The following is a 22,459-nucleotide window of genomic DNA, read 5'->3' as shown; positions in this document are numbered from 1 at the left end:
GTGCTTTAAAAGCTAGTTAGGTTACGGAATAAGAAAGGATACTTGAAATGGATGGCAGTGTAATGTTAAGCAGATGGTAGTGAGAAAGTAGGATAACTCAACTACCATTTTGTCTCCATCTTCTTGGTCAAGGAGAAGAATTGTGTCTGGAAAGAGTAGAACAAACATTATTGGGAGGGAAAAGAGACAATGGAATAATGGAGACATGGCAAGAAAGCAGCTAGTGGAATCACGTGAGCCCAATTATCTTGGCTCGACTGACTTCTACTCTAGCATGTGGAATAAATTTGCAGCTGAGTTCCCAGACCCCTGTGTTTCATCAAGCTTGTGGAAAATGGTGGAGGTGTTGGAAGACTGGAAACAGGCCAAAGATGACAGAACCTCTAAAGGGGTGGGAGAAAGTAGTAGAGTCTGCAAGTGTCACCAATGACTTTAATTGATTGATCACCAAGCATTTATGAGGGATCTACTATGTATCAAGCCATATGCTAGGTGCTAGGGACAAAGAGAGAAAAGAAAGAAACAGTCTTCTGTCCTTGAGGAACTTAGAGTTTAGCAACTCTTGTGCACATGTGAGTGCGTTTCTGTACACAAGCTAATTTGGGGTGGAAGCATTAGCAGGGGGCATTCCAAAAGGCAGATTCTAAAAGGCAGATGTAAGGAGGGATGGCATTCCAGGCACGTGAAGCAGCCAGTGCAAACGTGCAAGGATGGGAGATGAAGTGCCAAGAGTGAGAAACACTTAATAAAGTCATTTTGGAAAGCCAGCTTGGGGCCACATTGGGAAGTTTTCTTCACCAGAGGAATTTCTATTGGATCCTAGAGATAATAGGAAGGTGCTGAAATTTATTAAATAGGGGAGTAACTTGGTCAGGCATGTGCTTTAGGAAAAATCACTTTAGTGTGGAGAATCAATGGGAGTGAGGGCAGACTATAGGTGATCAGGTGGCTATTACAATAGTCTAAGGAAGAGGGAGTGAGGACCTGAACTAAAGGGGGTGGTCGGTCATGTGAGTGAAGAAAAGATGACAGATTGTGAGATGTGGCAATGTCCCTGATGATATATAGCATCTGATTTGATTTGAGGTTGAAATGAGAGCAAGGAGTTGAGAATAGTAGCAGCAAAAATAATAGCTAGAATTTAAATAGCCCTTACTATGTGCCAGGCACAGTGCTTAGTACTTTACAAACATTATTTCATGTGATCTTCCCAACAACTCTGGATAGTAGGTCCTATTATTATCACCATTTTACAATTGAAGAAGCCTTGGTTGGTACAAGAATCTCGGTGTTCTTGACAGACACAATAAAAAGTTTGAAAGATGTCAAAAAATAAAGTTCTGTTTTTGACATGTTGAATTTGAGATGCCTATAAGACATCCCACTAAAAATGTCCAACAGGCAGTTCATGACATGGGAATGGAGCTCAGAAGAGGAACTAGGGCTGGATGTGGAGGTCTGAGAATCATCACCATAGAAGTGACAAACAAACCCCCACGAACCCGCTGTCTACAGGCAGATTTTTAGAAAGGCCTTTGGGGAGCCAGTGGAGGGCCTGGAGTGCTATGGTCCATGGGGTCACAAAGAGTCAGACGTGACTGAATGAGAAAACAGCCAATAGGATGACTTGAGTTCACTTAGAAAAAATGTAATTGGAACAAAGTTACTAAAAACAAATCTTGTCAAGCCAGCCCAATTTACCATTGTTGCTGTTATTTGTTTGTTTTAAATTCAGTTATTACAATAGTAAAGGAGGGGCAAACTATAAATAATAAGTAAACACAAAGATGTTCATACCCTTGGATCTTTCTATTACCCACAAATGAACCATTTCCATATTCCATAATTTCCAAGTCCACTTATCTGACCATAAACTCTTGGCTCGTCACCACTTTTTCTGCCTTCCCTTACAAAACCCGACTCCGTGTCCACATTGTGACCTCCAACACTTGAATTCCTCCATTTGCTCCCAGGCCAACTCCCCTGCACTAGCTACTCTCTTCTCTTTTCTCCATCTTGACACTTTGGTGAACCAATTCAACTCTTCATTGTCTTCCTCTCTTGAATCTACACTTCACCTTGTCATTTTGACACATGTACCCTACCAAGTCTCAGCCATTCACGGCTTTCGATCTAACACAGATTGGATTCACTACAAATTTATGTTACACAACCTCAGCTGGGCCCTCATTGCTGCTGAGCAATCCTACTGTCTCTCCCTTATCCTGTCCCACTTTCCACAGAAGCTCTTCCAAAGCTTCTTATCTCTCCTCAAAACTCCTATGGCTCCCCTCCCCCTACTGTCTTAACTAAGAACTTTGCCCCATATTTTATGAAAAAAAGTTGAGGACATTCACCATTAGCTCCCTCTTCCTCCTTCTTTCTCATTTTATGTCACTCCTACCTTCTGCCCCTCCCTCTTCTTTCAGCACTGTCTCATGTGATAGGATGGCCTTATTCCTTACCAAGGCTAACTCATGGCTTGATCTCATTACATCCCATCTCCTCCAATAGATTGCCCTCTCTGGCATCCTCATTCTCTCACTTGTTTTCAATCTCTCCCTCTCTACTGGCTCATTTTCTCCTGCCTATACACATGCCCATGTCTTGCTTATGTTAAAAAAAAACCCCTCACTTGAGCCTCCTGTCCCTGATAAAAATCATCCTATATCTCTTTCACTCTTTGTAGCTAAACTCCTCAAAAAGGCCATCTATAATAGATGCTTCCACTTTCTCTCCTCTCATTTCCTTCTTAACCTTACAATCCAGTTTCTGACCTTATCATTCCACTGAAAATGTTCTCTCCAAAGTTATCAGTGATGAATTAGTTGCCAAATCCAAGGGCCTCTTCTCAATCCTAGTCCTCCTAGACCTCTCTGCAACCTTTGACACTGGTGATTATCTTCTCCTTGAAACTTTCTTCTCTAGTTTGAAGGATGCCACACTCTCCTCCTATCCATCTAACTACTCCTCAGTCTCCCTTGCTAGATTCCCCTTAAACTTTCCCCTATCCTACCTTCCCTGTTATTATAGAGGGCAACACTAGCCTTCCAATCCCTCAGGCTCACAACCTAAGAGTCATCCTGGATTCATCACTAGCTCTCTCACACACCCCATATCCAATATGTCACCAAGACCTGTCAATTTTACCTCTGGAACAACTCTCATATATGTCCCCTTCTCTCCTCTGATACTGCTATCACCCTGGTGTAGGCCTTCATCACCTCATACCTGGACTACTGGAACACTCTGCTAATGGGTTTTCCTGTCTCAAGTCCCTCCTCACTCCATTCCATCCTCCTTTCAGATACCAAACTGATTTTCCTGAAGCTCAGTTCCAACCACGTGACCACCATCCCCTATTCAATAAACTTCAATGGTGCCTTATTACCTCCAATGATCAAATACAAAATATTCTATTTGGCATTCAAAGACCGTCATAACTTAGCCACCTCCTACATTGCCAATCTTCTTATACCTTTCTGCCTACCTCAATTTGATTGAGTGACACTGACCTCCTGGATGTTTCACAAAAAAGACACTCTACCTCTCAGCTCTGGGCATTCTCTGGCCATCCCCCAGGACTAGAATGCTCTCCCTCTTCTGCTTTGACTACTGACCTCTTTGGTTTCCTTTAAGTCCCAACTAAAATCTCATGTTCCATAGAAAGCCTTCCCTAAACTCTCTTAATTTCAGTGTTTCCCCCTAGTTAATTATCTTTTATTTATTCTATATATAGCTTGTTTCTATATATTTGTTTGCTTGTTGACTCGTGTATTAGATTGGGAGCTCCTCGAGAGCAGGAACTGTCTTTTGCCTTTTTGCAGCTCTAGTGCTTAGCAAAGTGCCTAGCGCAGGGCAGGCATTTAATAAATATTTACTGACTGACTGAGATAAAGGTAGGTCTTCAGAATGTTGTATCTCATGCAGGAGTCACAGACTTGACTAGATTGCTTGCCAACTTTCATCCCAGACTATCAAGCTACAGATGGTTCAACTTATCCTGGACTTAACTCCAATTTCTTTCAGAGTTCAAAACCAGGGCAGACCTAGAGCATCATATACAAAAGTCTCTGTTTGACATTTCAATCTCCTTCTAACCTAGACCCCTCTTGTCTTTCCAATCTTCATACCCAACTCCCTTCCACATACCCTTCCACATACTCTGTCTCCAACACTGAGCTCTTTTCCTGGCTGTCCCTGACTCCTGGAATACCTTCTCTTATCTCTCCCGGTGGTTTCCCTCGATTCCTGCAAATCTCATAAAAAAAATCCCACCTTCTGCAAGAAAACTTTCTTAGTCTCCCTCAATTCTAGAATCTTCCATCTATACATAGTTGTTTGCATATTGTTTCCTCTGTTGCATTAGATTGTGAGGGCAGGGACAATTTTTGCCTTTCTTTCTATCTCAAGTACTTAGCATTATGTTTGGTACACAGTAAGCTCTTAATAAATGCTTGTTGTCTAACTGGCTGCTTCACAAAAAACACAGTGAAACAGATTTGAGAGTAAAAACCAGCATGTAACTAGGAATTGCCAAATGGGCGGCAGACAGCAAGACATGAGAATGTATTCCACCATGAACTCTGTCTGTGCCAGACTGGCCTTGTGGATGTAGGCCTGCCCATGTCCCTTTCCATGCCCCTGTTTCTGACCTTTGGATCACAGCTCATGGTTGAGTTGGGATTTCCCTTTGGAACGTTGTTGACAATTCAATTTATGTTGGCTTCTAATTGCTGTGACGACCCTCAACAGACTAATAAAGCTGGCAGATGGCTAGAAGCCCTGCCAGCAGTCTCTGTCCTGGAGTGAAGAGCAGACCACGGCATCAACCCCATGAACTCATCACTGCTGCCAACAAGGAAACCCTTTAAAACTTTACATTTGGGAAACTAGACAAGAAGCAAAGACATTCATGTAAACGAAGGTAAAAAAACAATGCCCAGCACAGATTCCTAATGAGTGAAGATGGATACCAAGGAGCTAAGAAGCAGATATATAATCATGCTTCAGGCAGAGAATAGACGCGGGGCCAGCATGGCTGGAGTCAAGGGATCATCAGTGGTTCTAAGTGAAAGCAGTTAGTCAAAAGTTATTTCTCCCAATCCATTGACTCTGGCCTCTCTGACTGCTTTACTGCCAGAGTATATGATAACACAGCTGTCGCCATAACCAGCAAGACATGGCAACACAGGCCTCTTATTCCAGCCCATCACGCACAACTCAGCCCCAGCCCTTCTTTCAAATTATCCTAGTAATGATGACAGTTTTAAGAATACTGATAACATTTCACATATAAGAAATAAACAGTTTTACCTTAATGAATATCTTATAATTAGTCTCTGATATTTTCCTCATATTTCTTCTGGATCTTTTAGTGAATATTCTGTAGCAAATTTTCTATATGGAATTTTCCATTGAGTTCTGGTCTTTTTGTCACAAATATCTGAAAGTCTTTTAGTCTGTCAAATATCCATTCTTTTCCATTCAGGATTATACTCAACTTTGCTCGGGAAGGTATTCTTGGTTGCAACCCCAGCTCTTTTGCTCTTCGAAATACAATGTTCCAAGACCTAAGTCTTTTAATATAGGACCTACTAGTAAGGCTGAGGCTAGGAGATCTCTTGAGTTCAGGAGCTCTGATCTATAGTGGGCTATGCTGCCTGGGTGTCATTGCTCATTTTGGCATTATTATGATGAGCCCTGAGTGGTTAAGGCAAAGAAGCACCAGGTTGCCTAAGGAGGAATGAACTGGCGCAGGTCTGAAACAGAGCACATCAGAGCTCCTGTGTTTATCAGTGGGATCAGGCCTATGAAAGGACCCTAAATTTCTCAAAAAGAAAAGAAACAAAAAATAAATAAAACTCTTCCATGATCAAGTGGTCCTCCATAATAGCAGCTGCCCCAACGGCTAATTTGTTTCCTAAAGATTCTAGGCACCCAAACACCTGAGAACCGAGCTCTATCAGCACCATGGCCAGTGACCTGCTTTGCCCTTTTGCTGCTGACGCTGGTGCTACCCTTGAGAACATTTTTTTTAAAATCAATTGATTTGGAAATATACATTCATAGACTTCTTATTAAATATGTGCATGATATGAATCTGAGAGGGATAACTGCTACACTGGATGATGTTGGAAGCCAAAAATATTCCAGCAGGTTAAATTGAAATGGATAAGATAAAATCTAATTGTGATGTATAACTACATTCGTATACACTATATTAATTTGTATTATACTATATATACTATAAATAATGTATATTGATATATGTCTGTAATACCCACATACAGCATTAACTTATTTTCTTTAATTGGAAAATAAAGAAGAAAGAAGTTACAGCTAGATAGCAGTTAATGGATTATAAATGCAATATGAGTCAATGGTGTGATATCATAGTCAAAAAGGTTTACATGGTATTGGACTTTATTGACCAATGTATAATTTCCAGGAAAAGGTAGAACATTGTCCCATTATATTTGACTGTTCAGACGATGTCCAGAACATTATATTTTTTAAAAGAACATTGACAAGCTGGAGTATGTCCAGAAAAGGTAAATTAGGACAGTGAAGGAACTCATGTTATATTGGTGAGGAATGTTTGGGGGATGGTTAGCCTGGAGAAGCAATTAGTGGGGGGCTGATTGCTAACTACAAGTATTTAATTGGCTGTCATGTGGAAGAAGAATAGATATTATTCTCTTTGGTTCCGAAGGGAAGCACCAGGGGTAGGGGAGGCATGATAGTGGTGGGGGTCTCATAACAATAATTTAATGACAGAGCTATCTGAAAATGGAATTGTGATAAAGGGAGGTCCCCATTGTAAAAGGCATTTAAGAAAAGACTGGATAGGCTTCTCATCGGTTATGTAGATTTATCTTCAAAGTAGTTCAAAAGATTTATGGGTTGGAGAGGATCTTAAAAATTCTCTTATCTAACTTTTCTACAGATGAGGAAACTGAGGCCCATATGGAGTGACTCGACTAGTGTGACACAAGCAATAAGTATATTCCGAATTGGAGTTAGATTAGACAACTTCTGTGGTCCCTTCTCTTGCAGCTTAGCTTGGCCCCATTTATTTTTTCTGAAGCATATCTGTGATTTCATAATATCCTGGTTATCCCTATTACCAATGCAGATAGGCACTTGTTACGCTACTCACAGAGTCTCCTGAGACAGCAAGAGATTGAATGACTTGCCCAGGGTCACCCAGTCCATACATTTCTAAAGCAGGACTTGGATTCGAGTCTTTCTGACTGAGGCTTGCTCTATCTCCAACCACACACTGCTGGTTATCACATTATTCTACCGGCCTCTCACCAGGTATGTTCCTCTAAATTCTCAACCAAGCCCTGTCACCCAAAGGGTCTCCTTGGGCTCTGGCTGATCATCCAACCAAATTATGGTCTCTCCTAAGGACAATGACTCTCATTTGGTATCCCAGGACCAACTGCTTACCTGCTTCCTTCCTTCAGCAGCGCAACAGCAATTTGGATTCTCTTTCTCAGGAACAAGATGGCGAGGAGAATGCACACTTCCAGGATGCAAAGCATGATCGCTAGAAAAGACCACACATTTGAGGGTGTGACTCCCAAACAGCAGGACTTGGGCTGCTCCCCTACAGCATCAGCTTTAGACTCCTACTTGCAATGGAGCCTCAGCTCAAGAAAATGCTTCACTTCTCTGCAAAAACCAAACCACAACTCAAGAGGCTATTTTCAAAGATGCCAAGAAAGTCTAGCCAGTAGCTAGCCAGCCAGTTGGCTGTGCAGAGATCTCAAGGACCATTCTTCATTTCAGACATAGAAAAATAATCACATAATTTGGAGGAATATTTCTGAGGGGTCCAAGCCTGTGATGTCTTTGGTGTAGAAACTCCCTCCACCAATGCACATTAACAACTCATCTGAAACTTACAGTCTACAAAAGTTGCTTGGGACTCAGAGAGGTTAGGTGAGTTGCCCAGGGTCACACAACCATTGTGGCAGAGGCAATATTGCCTCTGGTTCTTTCCGAGGCTAACGTAAGCTTCTAATTCACTATGCCATTCCGTGTGCCATAAGGACTTCACGTATACGCCAACATGTCCATATTGTTGCCTCTCCCTGATAAATATAAGCTCTTTGAAGGCAAGGACTTTTGAGTTGTAGCTTCATATTCCTAGCATTTAGTAGAGTTCCTGGCCTAGAACACACATGATAATAGCAGCTAATGTTTATGTAGCTCTTTTAATGTTTATAAAATATATTATATACCTCACTTGGTCCTTACAATAACTCTATGATGTAGGTATTATTATTACCACTCCCATTTTCCAAATGAGGAAACTGAAGCTGAGAGAACTTATGTGCCTTGTCCAGGATCACAGGGCTAGTAAACATCTGGGACAGGATTCAAATTCAGGTCTCGCTGACTCCAAATCCAGTGCACTAGGCTACTTAGATGCCATATTTGTTGACTGAGCATTTATTAATCATTCCTATTAATGTGACATTTTAAGGTTTACAAAACACCTCGCATGTTATCTTGTTTAAGCACTTATTAAATGTTGATTTATTGATTGAAAAGAACAAGGTTACTATTAAGAGCAGGCTGTGAGCTTCTGGAGACCAGAGTTGTTTTTTTTTCCTTTTTATTCCCAGTACTTAGCACAAAGCCTGGCACATAGGAAGCACCTAATAAGCGAGTGTGGGCTCAACTACCTGGCATTTATTTATCACTTGAATATTCAAAGTGTTTCACATACCTAATATCACTCAAGAGACTGAAGGTATGCAAGCAAATGGTCAATGGAAATGATCCCTCCCATTTCTATAGTGTTTGATCCTCACAACAAGCCCATGAATAAAAGTATTGGCATCCCCATTTGAGAAATGAAGCAACTGAGCCTCAGAAACTCATTCAATGTCACATCACTACACAATATCAAAGCATAGACTTGATGGCCTGGGTATTTCCGGGTGCCAAGTTGCACTACACCAATAATGGGGAGGGGCAGGGAAGGAAGAAGAATGTCTTCCACAAACCACTCTGGACCACTGTTTCTGCCCATTTCCTCTCTTTTTTTTCCCTAACATTATCACACATTTTGGTTAGTATCTCGAAGATGTGGGAATGTTATGATGCAAATGAAATAAGGTTTTGGTAATTAATCATCCCACTCCATTGCAATGGTCTCCTTCTGGTTAAGTACACATTTTTAATTTCTTGCAAATTTATTCCCTTAAAACACAGAAACCAGTATCAAATGAGAGAATTGAATATGGCCACATTAAAAAGTAGCAAATGCTAGGCTGAAATCACCACTTGCTGATGCTGAGACAACTTGATCATTTAGCTCAAGAAAATGAGATATGTCAGAATCACTTTACCTTCTGGCTTTACATAAATGGTAAATAGCCCACTGGACATTAAAGCTTCTATTCCCTGTGGGATAAGTCATCTACTGAACAATAAAAGTTATCCTTTCTCTCTAAATTGTAATATGATTCAGAGGTTTGGAGCTAGAAGACTTTGAGATCATCTAATTCAGCATTCTCCATTTGCAACCAAGGAAACTGAGGCCCAGAGCTAATATATGACTGGTGCAAGGTCATAGAGCCAGGCATTTATAAATCTAGGATAAGAACTCAGGTCTCCTGACTCTTCCTCCAGTTTTCTTTGTTCCAGAGTACTGTTTTTCTTGTTATAATATAAAAGTGTTATAAGAAGTTTCTTATTATCAGACAAAAGGAGAGACAACATGTTGGAATGGATGGGGAGCTGGCTCCAAAGTAATTAAGACCTGGGTTCAAGTACTGCCCCTGACACATAATGACCAGGTGAATCCCTGGATCTCTCAGTGTTTCAGGCAAATCTAAAACTTTCCATTGTACAGAAGGCACCAATATACATTGGTGGAGGGTACTTCCTCACCTAGAATTTCCTACATCAATGGAACCACAGGCCCCCATTCTAACTCCTAATGTAAAAATGCATTTGCGGGGGCAGCTAGGTGGCACAGTGGATAGAGCACCGGCCCTTGATTCAGGAAGACCTGAGTTCAAATCCAGCCTCAGACACATAACACTTACTAGTTGTGTGACCCTGGGCAAGTCACTTAACCCCACTGCCTAGAACCAAAAAGAAATGTATTTGCCAGATCTTTCAGCAATTGAATGCAGTTCCATAGCAATGTCTTTGAAATTGGGTGAATGAGGTTCTCCTTGATGGAAATGATTTGGGCTAGACTTAATGAAACAAGAATGCTTGTAATGCAAGCATTTCTCTGAGAGTCCTTAGCCCTGCTGATGGCATATCCATCTCATCTCAATGAAAAAATATTTGATTTTAACTGCCTTTTAGGCTGATGCAAGAAACAGCAGTTTTTGTAACACCACACAGAATTCGATGAAAACTGCCAAACCTACTTCTAAACAAAATTTAATTGAGCATATGCATAAATTGCACAATTAAAAAAAGAAATGTGTGCAAAATATTTCCAAAAGGATAATTTTACATGTTATCACTATGGACCATTTACCTTTTAAAATAATATCTTGGTTTTTTTTCAAATTTCATACAAATTTTAACATTCTTTTTTTTAATGTTAAGTTTCAAATTTTCTCTCTCTTTCCTTCCCCTTTCCCCTCCTTGAGAAAACAATTTGATGTTATTTGTGTGTAGTCATGCAAAACATATTACCATATCAGTCATGTTGTAAATAAAAACACCAACCAAAAAGAAAAAAAAAACACAAGAAAATAAAGTAAAAAAATAGTATGCATTGATTTGCATTCAGACTCTATCAGTTCTTTTTCTGGAGGTGGATAGCATTTTTCATTATATGTTTTTGAATTGTCTTGGATCATTATATTGCTGAGATTCACTGAATAATTCATAGTTGACCATCATATAATATTTCTATTACTATTTACAATGTTCTCTTGGTTCGGCTCATTTCATTTTACATCAGTTCACATAAGTTTTCCCAGGTTTTTCCAAAAGCATCTTGTTCATCATCTCTTAGAGCACAATAGTATTCCTTCATAGTTATATACCTCGTTCAGTCATTCCCCAACTGATGGGCATCCTGTCAATTTTCAATTCTTTGCCACAAGTAAAAGAGCGACTATATTTTTGTGCATATAGGACCTTTTCCTTAATTTTTATCTTTTTGGGATACAGACCTAGTAGTAGTATTGATGGGTCAAAGGGGTATGCATGATTTTATAGCCCTTTAGACATAGTTCCAAATTGCTTTCCAGAACAGTTAGATCAGCTGAGAAATCCACCAACAGTGTATTAGTGTCCCATTTTTCCTGCATCACCCCAACAATATTTTCCTTTTTGGTCATATTAGCCAATCTGATAGGTATGAGGTGGTACCTCAGAGTTGTTTTAATTTGCATCTGTCGAATTAATAGTATTTAGAGCATTTTTCATATGACTGTAACTTTGATTTCTTCTTCTGAAAACTACCTGTTCATATTTTTTGACCACTTATCAATTGGGCAATGATTTGTATTTTTATAAGTTTGACTAAGTTCTCTGTGTATTTGAGAAATGAGGCCTTTATCAGATAAACTTGCTGTAAAAATATTTTCTCAGTTATGCTTACTGTATATTTCCCCCATCCTATTTCCCCTGTTTATCCTCTCTTCTCTCCCCACTTCCACCTCCCCTTTCACTTGGCCCTCCTCAAAAGAATTTTGCTTCTGATCACAACTTCTCCCCATCTGCCCTCCTTTTTATCCACACCTCCCCCTTATTCTCTTCCCCTCCTAATTTCCTATAGGGTAAGATAGATTATGTACCCAACTAAAGGTATATGTTATTGCTTCTTTGAGCCAATTCTGATACAAATAAGATTCAAACATCATCCATTACACTACATTTTCCCCTCCACTGTAAGATCTCTTTCATGGCTCTTTTATTTAAGATAATTTACCCCATTCTACCTCTCCCTTTTCACCTCTCCCAGTGCATCTTTCTTTCTCACCCCTTAATTTTATTTTTTAGATATTATAGTCAACCCACACTCATGCCATGTGTGGGGTAGGGGGAGTGTGTATATACATGCATATATATTATATATACACACATGTTGTATATACATATAAGTATGTATGTGCATGTGTATATGTACGTACATACATACATATATGTACTCCTTTTAACTTGTCTAATAACAATAAAGTTCTTAGGAGTTACAAGTATCCTCTTCTTTATTGAATTCCTTGTGGTTTCTCTTTCCTGTTTACCTTTTCTGCATCTCTTGAGTCTTGTATTTGAAAATAGAATTTTCTATTCACCTCCTGCCTTTTCATCAGGAATGCTTGAAAGTCCTCTGTTTCATTAAATGTTTATGTGTTCTCCCTGAAGTATTATTGTTTTTCTGGGTAAGTGATTCTTGGTTTTAATCTTAGCTCCTTTGTCCTCCAAAATATCATATTCCAAGCCCTCCAGTCTTTTAATGTAGAAGCTCCTAAATCTTGTGTTATCCTAACTGTGGCTCCATGATATTTGAATTGTTTCTTTCTGGCTGCTTGCAATGTTTTCTTCTTACCTGGGAGCTCTGGAATTTGACCATGATATTCCTGGGAGTTTTCATTTTGGGATCTCTTTCAGGTGCTGATGGATGAATTCTCTCCATTTCTATTTTACTCTCTGGTTCTAGAACATTGGGGTAGTTTTCCTTGATAATCTCTTGAAATACAACATCTGGGATATTTTTTGATCATGGTTTTCAGGTATTTCAGTAATTCTTAAATTATCTCTCCCCAAGCTATTTTCCAGGTTAGTTGATTTTCTCTTTCTCTCTTTCTTTCTCTCTTTCTCTCTTTCTCTCTTCCTTCCTTCCTTCCTTCCCTTCCTTCCTTCCTTCCTTCTTTCCTTCCTTCCTTCCTTCCTTCCTTCCTTCCTTCCTTCCTTCCTTCCTTCCTTCCTTCCTTCCTTCCTTCCTTCCTTTCTTTCTTTCTTCTTTGGAGGTAATCAGTTAAGTGACTTGTCCAAGGTTGCACAGATACTAAGTGTTTGAGGCTGGACTTGAACTCTGGTCCTCCTGACTTCAGGGCCAGTTCTTTATCCACTGTGCCATCTACCTGTCCCTCAGGTCAGTTGTTTTCCAATGAGGTTTTTCACATTTTCTTCTTTTTTTTCTTCTTTTGATATTGTTTGATTGTTTCTTATGTCTCATGAATTCATTAGCTTCCCCTTGCCCAATTCTAATTTTTAAGGAATTATTTTCTTCAGTGAGCTTTTGTATCTTCTTTTCCTTTTGGCCAATTCTGTTTTAAAGAAGTTCTTCCCTTCAGTGGATTTTTGCACTTCTTTTTACCATTTGGTTTATTCTGTTTTTAAGGTATTATTTTCTTTTGTATTTTTGTACCTTTTATTTTTTTTTTACCAAGATGTTGGCTATCTTTTCATAATTTTCTTGCATCATTCTCACTTTTTTTTCAATTTTTCCTCTACATCTCTTATTTGATTTTTAAAAACCTTTTTGAGCTCTTCCAGGAATTATTTTTTTTGGGGGCAGGGGGAAGGGGACTGAGACCAATTCATACTTTTCTTTGAGACTTGGATGTAGCTGTTTTGACTTTGTTTGCTTCTTCTGAGTTTGTATTTTAATCTTACCAGCCATCATAATATCTTTCTATGGTCAGGTTATTTTTTTGTTGCTGGTTGCTCATTTTTTTCCAGATTATTTCTTGACTTTGACTTTGATGCTAAATTTGGGCTCTGCTTCTGGGGTAAAGGGGGCACTGTCCCAAACTTTGGGTTTTTCAAACTGCTGCATTGCGAACTAGTTCTGGGGGTTTGTAAGTTTTCAATTCTTCCAAGGTGGCATGATCTCAGCAGAGGTGTGGTCACTGCTCTCCTGGCTTGTGCTCTGCTTGGTGAGTGACCACAAGCATTATTTTCCACCCTAGAACTGTGATCAGGTTCCTCACTCCCGTTAGTGTTCCTCTTCACCCTGAGTCTATGACCTGGAACTGAGGATGGGCAATGCAACAGATTGCTGCAGCCAATGCCAGCAAAGGGTTTCCTATAATCTCCTTCTGACCAGTCGTCCTATCACCTTAATGTCTAGAGCTAAGAGCTCCAGAAGCTGCTGCTGCCAAGTCAGTCCCCTCGAAGTCCTGCTGGTGGCTTGCTGGGGCACGGCCTGCACTGGATTGAGCTCCACTCTCACCCCAGTGAGACAGACATTTCCTGCCAATCTTATACATTGTCTTGGGCTGGAAAAATTGTTTCAGCCTGTTCTTCTGTTAGTTCTGCTGCTCCAGAATTCACTTTGAGGCACTGTTTTAAAGTTGTTTGGAGGGGAATTTTGAAGAGCTCAGGCAGTCCCTGCCTTTACTCTGCTATCTTCCATTTAACTTTGTAAAAAGTATTTTTCTCCAGTTCTATAATTTTAATAAACATTGGAATATGCAAAATTAACTCTGGTTACATATTACCTCTGAATTCTACAATGAAAAATTTGAAATAACATTTGGTCACAAAAGGGTTATATTAATTAATATGTAATTAATAATAATTAAAATATTAAATTAATAATAATTGAATTAATAATTCAATTAATTCTTTTTTTCCATCAAGGTAGGGGATTTTGACACCCAATTCATTAAAAATTCCTTGCATGAATATCAGGTGAATTATGATGAGATTTTCGTATCCAAACCCTTTCAAAGTCATTTACAAAGTCTGTGGCCATTTAAAATATAGCATTGTCTTCCATTTTAAATCAATTTCACTTCAATGACTTTCATTTATTAAGCTAACTTCATTTCATTTGAGGGGGAAGGAGTATTATTGTAACCATGTTTAATCCTGTTAACACTCAAAAGCAGAGGCACATCACGGGGTACTAGATAGAAAGCTGGCATCAAAAATGAAAGAAGGGGCATCTAGGTGGCACAGTGGATAGTGTACTGACCCTGGAGTCAGGAAGACCTGAGTTCAAATCTGACTTCAGACACATAACACTCACTAGCTGTGTGACTCTGGGCAAGTCACTTAACCCCACTTGCCTAACAAAAAAGGGAAAGAAAAACCTTGGTTCAAGTCCTGATTCTAACCCATACCAGTTGTCTGACCTTGGACAATTTACTATCTCTCAATGTCCTAGAAAATTCTTAAGATGGAGGTTCTTTACCTATTTTATTTCATAGAACCCTTTGACAGTTTAATTAAGCCTATGGACCCCTTCTCAGAATAATGCTTTTAAATGCATAAAATAAAATATGTAGGATTCAAAAGGAAGTCAATTATTTTGAAATACAGTCTCCCTCTCTATAGTTTATATGTGTTCTATGTGTATGCATGTATATATGTATTTGTGTGTATATATGCATACATACTTCATACACATAGATCCTATATATAGGATCTATATTCAAAGACCCCAAGGTTAAGAACCTCTGTCCTAAGGCTGCAGGTTGCAAAGAAAGTGCTGATTGAATTAACAGGGAAAGTTCTTTATGTGGTTGGTGCACCCTACATAGATGAAAACCCAATTTGAGTGAGGAAGAAGGGGGATGGGTGAGACTAGATGAGGAGGGAGAGAAAAGAAGAGAGAATGGAAGCAGAGGGAGAAAATTTTATAACCACGAGATCATATAATGTGAAAGCTGGAAGAAACTAGAAAGCAAATTGAGTTCAGGTCCTCATTTTATAAGTGAAGAAGCTAAATTCCAGCAAGCTTGACTTTCTCAGGGTCTTGTGACCTCTGACTGACAGGATCCTGAGAACTTTGACAAAGATGCATCAGAGATGTTAGGGACACACTGGCTGCTGCTATTATGTGTTATCCTTGTCCAGTGTCCTTGCCAAGGGTGTTCTCTGGTCCTATGACCTCAGGCAGCTTGCAGCCCAACTTGACGCATGACTTAGTGTATCTTTAACAAAGATTTGAAAAGTCACTTACTAAATGCTAACCAGGTTTGCCGCAGTTGCAAGTACACTCTCAAATCAGAATGAAAGCCAATCTCATAGAAAGTGTCTCCGGTTCCAGGTTTTGACAGAAGACGTTTATACTCGCGGTAACAGATCCATATTCCTTTAAAAAATAATTACAGCCAATAAGCCAAGAATTTTCTAGAATACCAAAAAGGGCAATGCTATTCTCATGAAAGTTTTCTATATATTCCTTCATGGGCCAAATTTTTATTTCTACATTATATACTTTATTTGAAACTAATAGGCCAAAAAAAAAAGAAACTAATAGGCCAAGTGCTCTATGACATTTCGATTAGATATTTCTACCTATTGGCTATTTTTCAGGACACTCCTGTCCCTCATCACTGCTCCATCATGGTACTAGGTATTTCTACTCAATGGATATTTTTTCAGGACCCTCCTTCACTGATTCATCATGGTCCAACCATGAACAATGTACTTTTAAAACTTCATCATGGGGGTGGGGAGAGAGGGAGGCAGGAGGAATACCTCATACTTGCATCTTTATAATGGAAATATTGAATAAAATGCATCTTCACCCCCAAATTTGGGGCTTTTGACTTTCTGTACAGCTTACTGCAAATTAGAGAGAAAGTCAACACTGTTCCACGAAGGTCTAGTTTTCATAGTGAACAAGTGATTTTGGTTTCTGGTTCATGAGCAGACATGAGTTTTAAAATCCTGAAGTGTAGACTAGTGGGAACCCCTTTTCCAGGTGGGAAGACAGAAGTGGAAAGACAGAACAGCTGGACTGAATTGAAACATGCAAATCTGGTGCTGGAGGCAAACAACATAGCAGGGGCCATTATGAAAAGCTGCCACCAATCACTATTTTAAGATACATTCAAATGTAGGAATGGGGGGCTCCGGGAGAAACCTTGGATCTCAGGACAGAAGGCCTTGTACATAATAGGTACTTAATAATTACTCTCTCCTTTCCTATGAAAATTACATGGCCTTTTTTGGTATATACATTTTTATGCACATGTTCTCTTCCTGATGAGGATATAACTTCCTTGAGGACAGGTATCATTTCTTTTTGTCTTTGTAACCCTAGGACTTAGTAGTCAGTCAGTCAGTCAGTCAATAAATGCACCTACTATCCCAGGGCCTGGACCATGGGAAATGCTTTTCCAAAATGCTTGTTAATTGATTTCTTGATTGTGATACTCTGATTACAGTTGGCTATGTGGAGGCTCCAAACTCCCTACTAAGTAGCTTAGGAAATATTTGAGAATTTTGGTATTTTCTAAGTTAGAAACCCCTCATGGATCACAACTGAAGAAGTTGTAAACAAAATGAGCTGAGTTTCTTTTAGCTGCCACCCCCGCCCTTTTCGCTATTCTTTCCTTATGAAGCATAATCATTCATGCTTCCACCAGTATTACTCTGTGCTCAATGATGCTAGCAAATAAAGGGAAAAGACAGGACTTCTGAACTTTTTAGAGCAGGACTTCTGAACTTTTTCCACGTCCTGGATCCCCTTCGGCCATCGGGTGAAGCCTTAGCCCTTCTCATGATAATGCTGACAACTGCATAAAATAAAGAGTGCAGAGGATGACAAGGGGAGCCAAAGGTTAGTAAAAATAAAAATGTTGCTTTCCCAGGACCCCCAAATCTATCCAGGGACCCCCTGAAATCTATCCACAGCCCCAGATCCTCAAAAGCTCTGGTTCTGAGACTTGTTATAAGAGTGGATAGATACCTACCATATAATATAACGATGACCACACCAAACACAAAGAACCACAAGATTGTGCCAGCAGTATATTTCAGGAACCACAGGAACACCAAGCTACTGATCATTGCAAGGAATAGCCCACTGAAAGGGAGAGAAATACAAACATAAGGATTAAATATGTCTGGGAAAGAGCCTGTGAAAACACCCACTGCTCAGTCTCAGAAAACTTACCTACCAACAATGTATCCTATAAAAATAAAAGATGCAATAAAGACAAAACAGGTGTTTCTGATTCACAGCCACAAGGACCTAGCTTCCTCAGCCTGATCCTGAGAAACGCCACAGGGCACCTGAGGTTCTAGTAGGAGCTGGTGCGCTTGGCCCAGCAGTGCAGCCTGATCACCAGTTACCCACAGACCAATCCTTCTTACTCTAGAGTAAATAAGCACTTATCACAAATGATTAGTGAAACATATATAATCAACTCCAGGAAATTTCCATTGTGCTTAATAGTTATACCTTCTAGAATCTGAGCCATTCTAGCTGCAATGGCCTCAATGCATGGAGCAAATACCCTGCTCATCTTCATGTTCCACCTCCTAGAGGATGCTTTTTCTGGTCCTCCCAGCAGCTAGGCCCACCCATCCTCACCCCCCCAATATACTTTCCATATATTTTGTATTTAATTCTTTTTTAAAAGTCCAATTTTATTTTATTTTCAATTCCAAATTCTCTCCTATCTATACCCCAACAATTGAGAGGACAAGAAAAACCCATTACAAATATATATGTATAGTCATAGAAACCAAATTCCTGCTTTAGCCACCTCCAAAAATAGAAATAAAAGAGGAAAGGTCAGGAGATGCCTCAATTTGCACAATGAGTTCCTCATCTCTCTCTTTCAAAGTAGGTAGTATGTTTCGTCATGAATTCTCTGGAACGATGATTTGTCATTGAGTTGATCAAAGTTTCTAAGTCTTTAAGAGTTCTCATTACTATATTGTCATTATTATTATCCTATAAACTGTTTCCCTATTTCTGCTCATTTCAGTTTGCATCAGTTCACATAAGCCTTCCCAGATTTAAAAAAAAAATTCCCTTCATCATCTCTTACAGCACTATAGTATTTCATCACATTCATATGCCATGAGTTGTTCAACCATACCCCAATTGATGAGAATCTCCTTAGTTTCCAATTCTTTTCCACTACAAAAAGAGCTGTTATAAATATTTTTGTACATGTTGGTCTTTTTCCTCTTTGTTCGCTTTAAGGTATAGACCTAGTAGCAGTATTCCTGGGTCAAAAGGTATGCACAGTTTAAAGCTTTTGGATATAGTTCCAAATTATATTGCAATGGTTGAACCAGTTCACAATTCCATAATAAGAACATTAAATGATTTGTATAGCCCTTTGAGCATAATTCCAAATTGCTCTCCAAAATGGCTGGATCAATTAAAAGTTCCACCAACAATGCATCAGGGTCCCTATTTTCCGCTCATCCTCTCCAACATTTGCCACTTTCCTTTTCCGTCATATTAGCCAATCTGATAAGTATGATGTGGTACTTTAGAGTTCTTTTAATTTGCATTTCTCTAATCAATATTGACAGAGCATTTTTATATGATTATAGATAGTTTTGATTTCTTCTTCTGAAAAATGTCTGTTCTTATCTTTTGACCATTTATCAGTTGAGGAATGACTTTACTTCTTATAAATTTCACTTTGCTCTCTATATATTTGAGAAATGAAACCTTTATCAGAGAAATTTGCTGTTAAATTTTTCCCAGTTTCCTGCTTTCCTTGGCTGCATTGGTTTTGTTTATGCAAACCCTTTTTAATTTGTTGTAATCAAAATTATCCACTTTACATCCCATGATCTTCTCTATCTCTTGTTTGATCATAAATTCTTCCATTATCCATTGATTTGATGTAAAAATTTCCATGCTCCCCTAATTGCCTTATCTTTATTTTTTTTGTCTAAATGATGTACCCATTCTGACCTTATCTTGGTATACAGTGTGAAATGCCAGTCTATACACATTTTATGCCTAACTGCTTTCCAGTATTGCCAGGAATTTTCATCAAATAGTGATTTCTTGTCCCAATATCTTGGATCTTTGGATTTGTCAAATACTAAATTAGTATAGTCATTTACTACTGCTTATTATGTATCTAATCTATTCCATTGATCCCCACTCTTTTTCTTAGCCAATACCCGATTGTTTTGATGATTATTGTTTTGTAATACAGTTTGATATCTGGTACTGCTAAGTGACCTTCCTTCATATTTTTTCATTGATTCCCTTGGTATTCTTGACCTCTTATTCTTCCAGATGAATTTTATTTTATTTCAAGCTTTATAATATAATTATTTAGTAAATTTTATTGCTATGGCACTGAATAATTAATTTAGGTTGAATTGTCATATTTATTATATTGGCTTAGTCTACCTATGAGCAATTAATTTTAGATGTGACTTTATTTGTGCAAAAAAAATTTTGTAATTATGTTCATATAATATCTAGGTTTCTCTTGGCAGGTAGAGTTTCAAGTATTTTATATCATCTGAAACTACTTCAAATGAAATTTCTCTAGCTCTTCTTGCTGGATATTGTTGATAATGTATAGAAATGCTGATGATTTATGTGGATTTATTCTATGACCTGCAACTTTGCTAAAGTTCTTATTTCAACTAGTTTTTTAGTCAATTCTATAAGCATATCATCATTAGCATTTGCAAAGAGGGAGTTTTCTTTCCTCATTGCCTATTATAATTCTTTCAATTTCTTTTTCTTCTCTTATTGCTATAGTTGGTATTTCTATTACAATATTGAATAATAGTGGTAATAATGGGCATCCTAACTTCACTCCTGATCTTAGGGGGAAGGCTTCTAGCTTATTCTCATAACAGATAATGCTTGCTGATGATTTTAGATAGATACTACCTATCATTTTCAGGAAAGCTCCATTAATTCTCATGCTTTTTAGGGATTTTAGTAAGAATGATTGTTGTATATTGTCAAAAGTTTTTTTCTGTGTTTATAAAATAATCATATGATTTGTGTTGGCTTTGTTATTGATATGGTTAATTATGCTGATAATTTTTGTAATATTGAACCAGCTCTGCATTCCTGGTATAACTCTTACCTGGTCATAGTGTATGATTTTTGTGACATATTGCTGTAATCTCCTTGCTAGTATTTTATTTAAATTTTTGCATCAATATTCATTAGGGAAATTAGTTTATTGGTTTTTCTTATCTTTTTTTTTGCTCTTCCTGGTTTTGGTATCAGCATCATAGTTGTGTCATAAAAGAAGTTTGGTAGGACTTCTTCCTTGACTATTTTTCCAAATAGTTTATATAGTACTGGAATTAATTATTCTTTAAATGTTTGGTAGAATTCACTTGTGAATTCTTCTAGTCCTGGGGAATTTTTTTCTTAGGGAACTCATTTATGGTTTGTTTAATTTCTTTTTCTGAGATATGGTTATTTAAGTATTCTCTTTCTTCTGCTAATCTTGGCAATTTGTATTTTTGTAAATATTCATCCATTTCACTTAGATTATTGGGTTTATTGGTATATAATTGGGCAAAATAATAATTGCTTTCTTTATCTTCAATGGTGGTGAATTAACTTTTTTTCATTTTTGATAATGGTAATTAGGTTTTGTGACAATTAAAAAGTTTGAGACACATAGTTTCTCAGTAATTTAATAATTTTATTAATAAGGCCAGTAGGTTATTAATAATAGAATGGTCATTTGGCCATCTCTCTTAAACCAAACACCCCTGCAATGGTGGTGGGTTTACAGGTTATATGCCCTTCAAAGATGAGGCATTCCTGAGGGATGCCTAATCATTTCTAATTGGCTAATCAAATGGGAGGAACATATCTTTGGGTACGTGAATTAGGTCACTCAAATCTTGATCAAAGAGACATCAAATTCCACAAAACCTGTCTTGATAATAAGGAGAATCAACCTTTCGCCAGACCTGTCTGAACAAACATAATGAGCAGGAATACACCCATTAGCCCATACTTAGAATTTATTTTACTGTGTAATTAGATCTTGGCCTCGGTAAATCTTTAATAGAGATTTCCCACACTGGTTGATTTCAGGATGAGGAAGTAGAAAAGGGGGAAAACTTTGGTCCTGATATAATGATTAGTTATTAAAAAAGAGATACTCATTTGTCACAGTTTTCTTCTTTCTTTTTTTTAAAAAAATCAAATTAACCAATGATTTATCCATTTTATTGTTTTTTTCTCATAAAATAAAATTCCTAGTTTTATTTATTAGCTGAATGGTTTTCTTACTTTCAATTTTATTAATCTCTCCTTTGATTTTCAGGATTTCCTATTTAATGTTTAATTGAGGGTTTTTAATTTATTTTTTTGCTCTTTTTCTATTTTATTGATACAAGCATTTAGAAATAAAAAAAATTTCCCTTACAAATTGCTTCAAATGTATCCCATAAATTTTGGTATGTTTTCTCATTGTTATCACTTTTTAATGAAATTATTTATTTTTTTATTTGTTCTCAGACCCACTCTTTAAGATAAGATTGTTTAGCTTCCAATTAATTTTTAATCTACATTTGCATAGACCCTTAACTGAATATAATTTTATTGCATGAGAGTCTAAAAAGGATGCATTTAATATTTCTGCTTTTCTGCATTTGGTTATGAGGCTATTATGACTTAATAGATGGTCAATTTTTGTGAAGGTAATAGGTACAGCTGAGAAAAAGATATACTCCATTCTATTCCCATCCCATTTTCTCTAGAGGTCCATCATATCTCTTTTCTAATTCTATTTCATTTCCTTAA

General features: G+C 38.0%; 1 protein-coding gene across 4 annotated transcripts in view; it reads right to left on the bottom strand.

Moving 5' to 3' along the window:
* SLC44A5 (solute carrier family 44 member 5) overlaps positions 1-22,459 on the bottom strand; it is a 408,380-nt gene that overhangs the window by 59,296 nt on the left and 326,625 nt on the right. For all 4 annotated transcript variants that reach the window (XM_027874052.1, XM_027874054.1, XM_027874053.1 and 1 more), the window contains exons 10-12: positions 17,655-17,767; positions 15,914-16,045; positions 7,459-7,558 (exon numbers count right to left, since the gene is read on the bottom strand). In XM_027874052.1, the coding sequence (XP_027729853.1) occupies positions 7,459-7,558; positions 15,914-16,045; positions 17,655-17,767 (345 nt within the window). The remainder of the gene's footprint in view (positions 1-7,458; positions 7,559-15,913; positions 16,046-17,654; positions 17,768-22,459) is intronic.

The sequence above is a fragment of the Vombatus ursinus genome, unplaced genomic scaffold (genome assembly GCF_900497805.2).
Source record: "Vombatus ursinus unplaced genomic scaffold, bare-nosed wombat genome assembly UNPS02014804.1, whole genome shotgun sequence".
In the NCBI taxonomy this organism is placed as follows: domain Eukaryota; kingdom Metazoa; phylum Chordata; class Mammalia; order Diprotodontia; family Vombatidae; genus Vombatus; species Vombatus ursinus.
The sequence above is the reverse complement of the archived record's forward strand: the minus strand, read 5'-3'. Positions and strand labels throughout refer to the sequence as shown.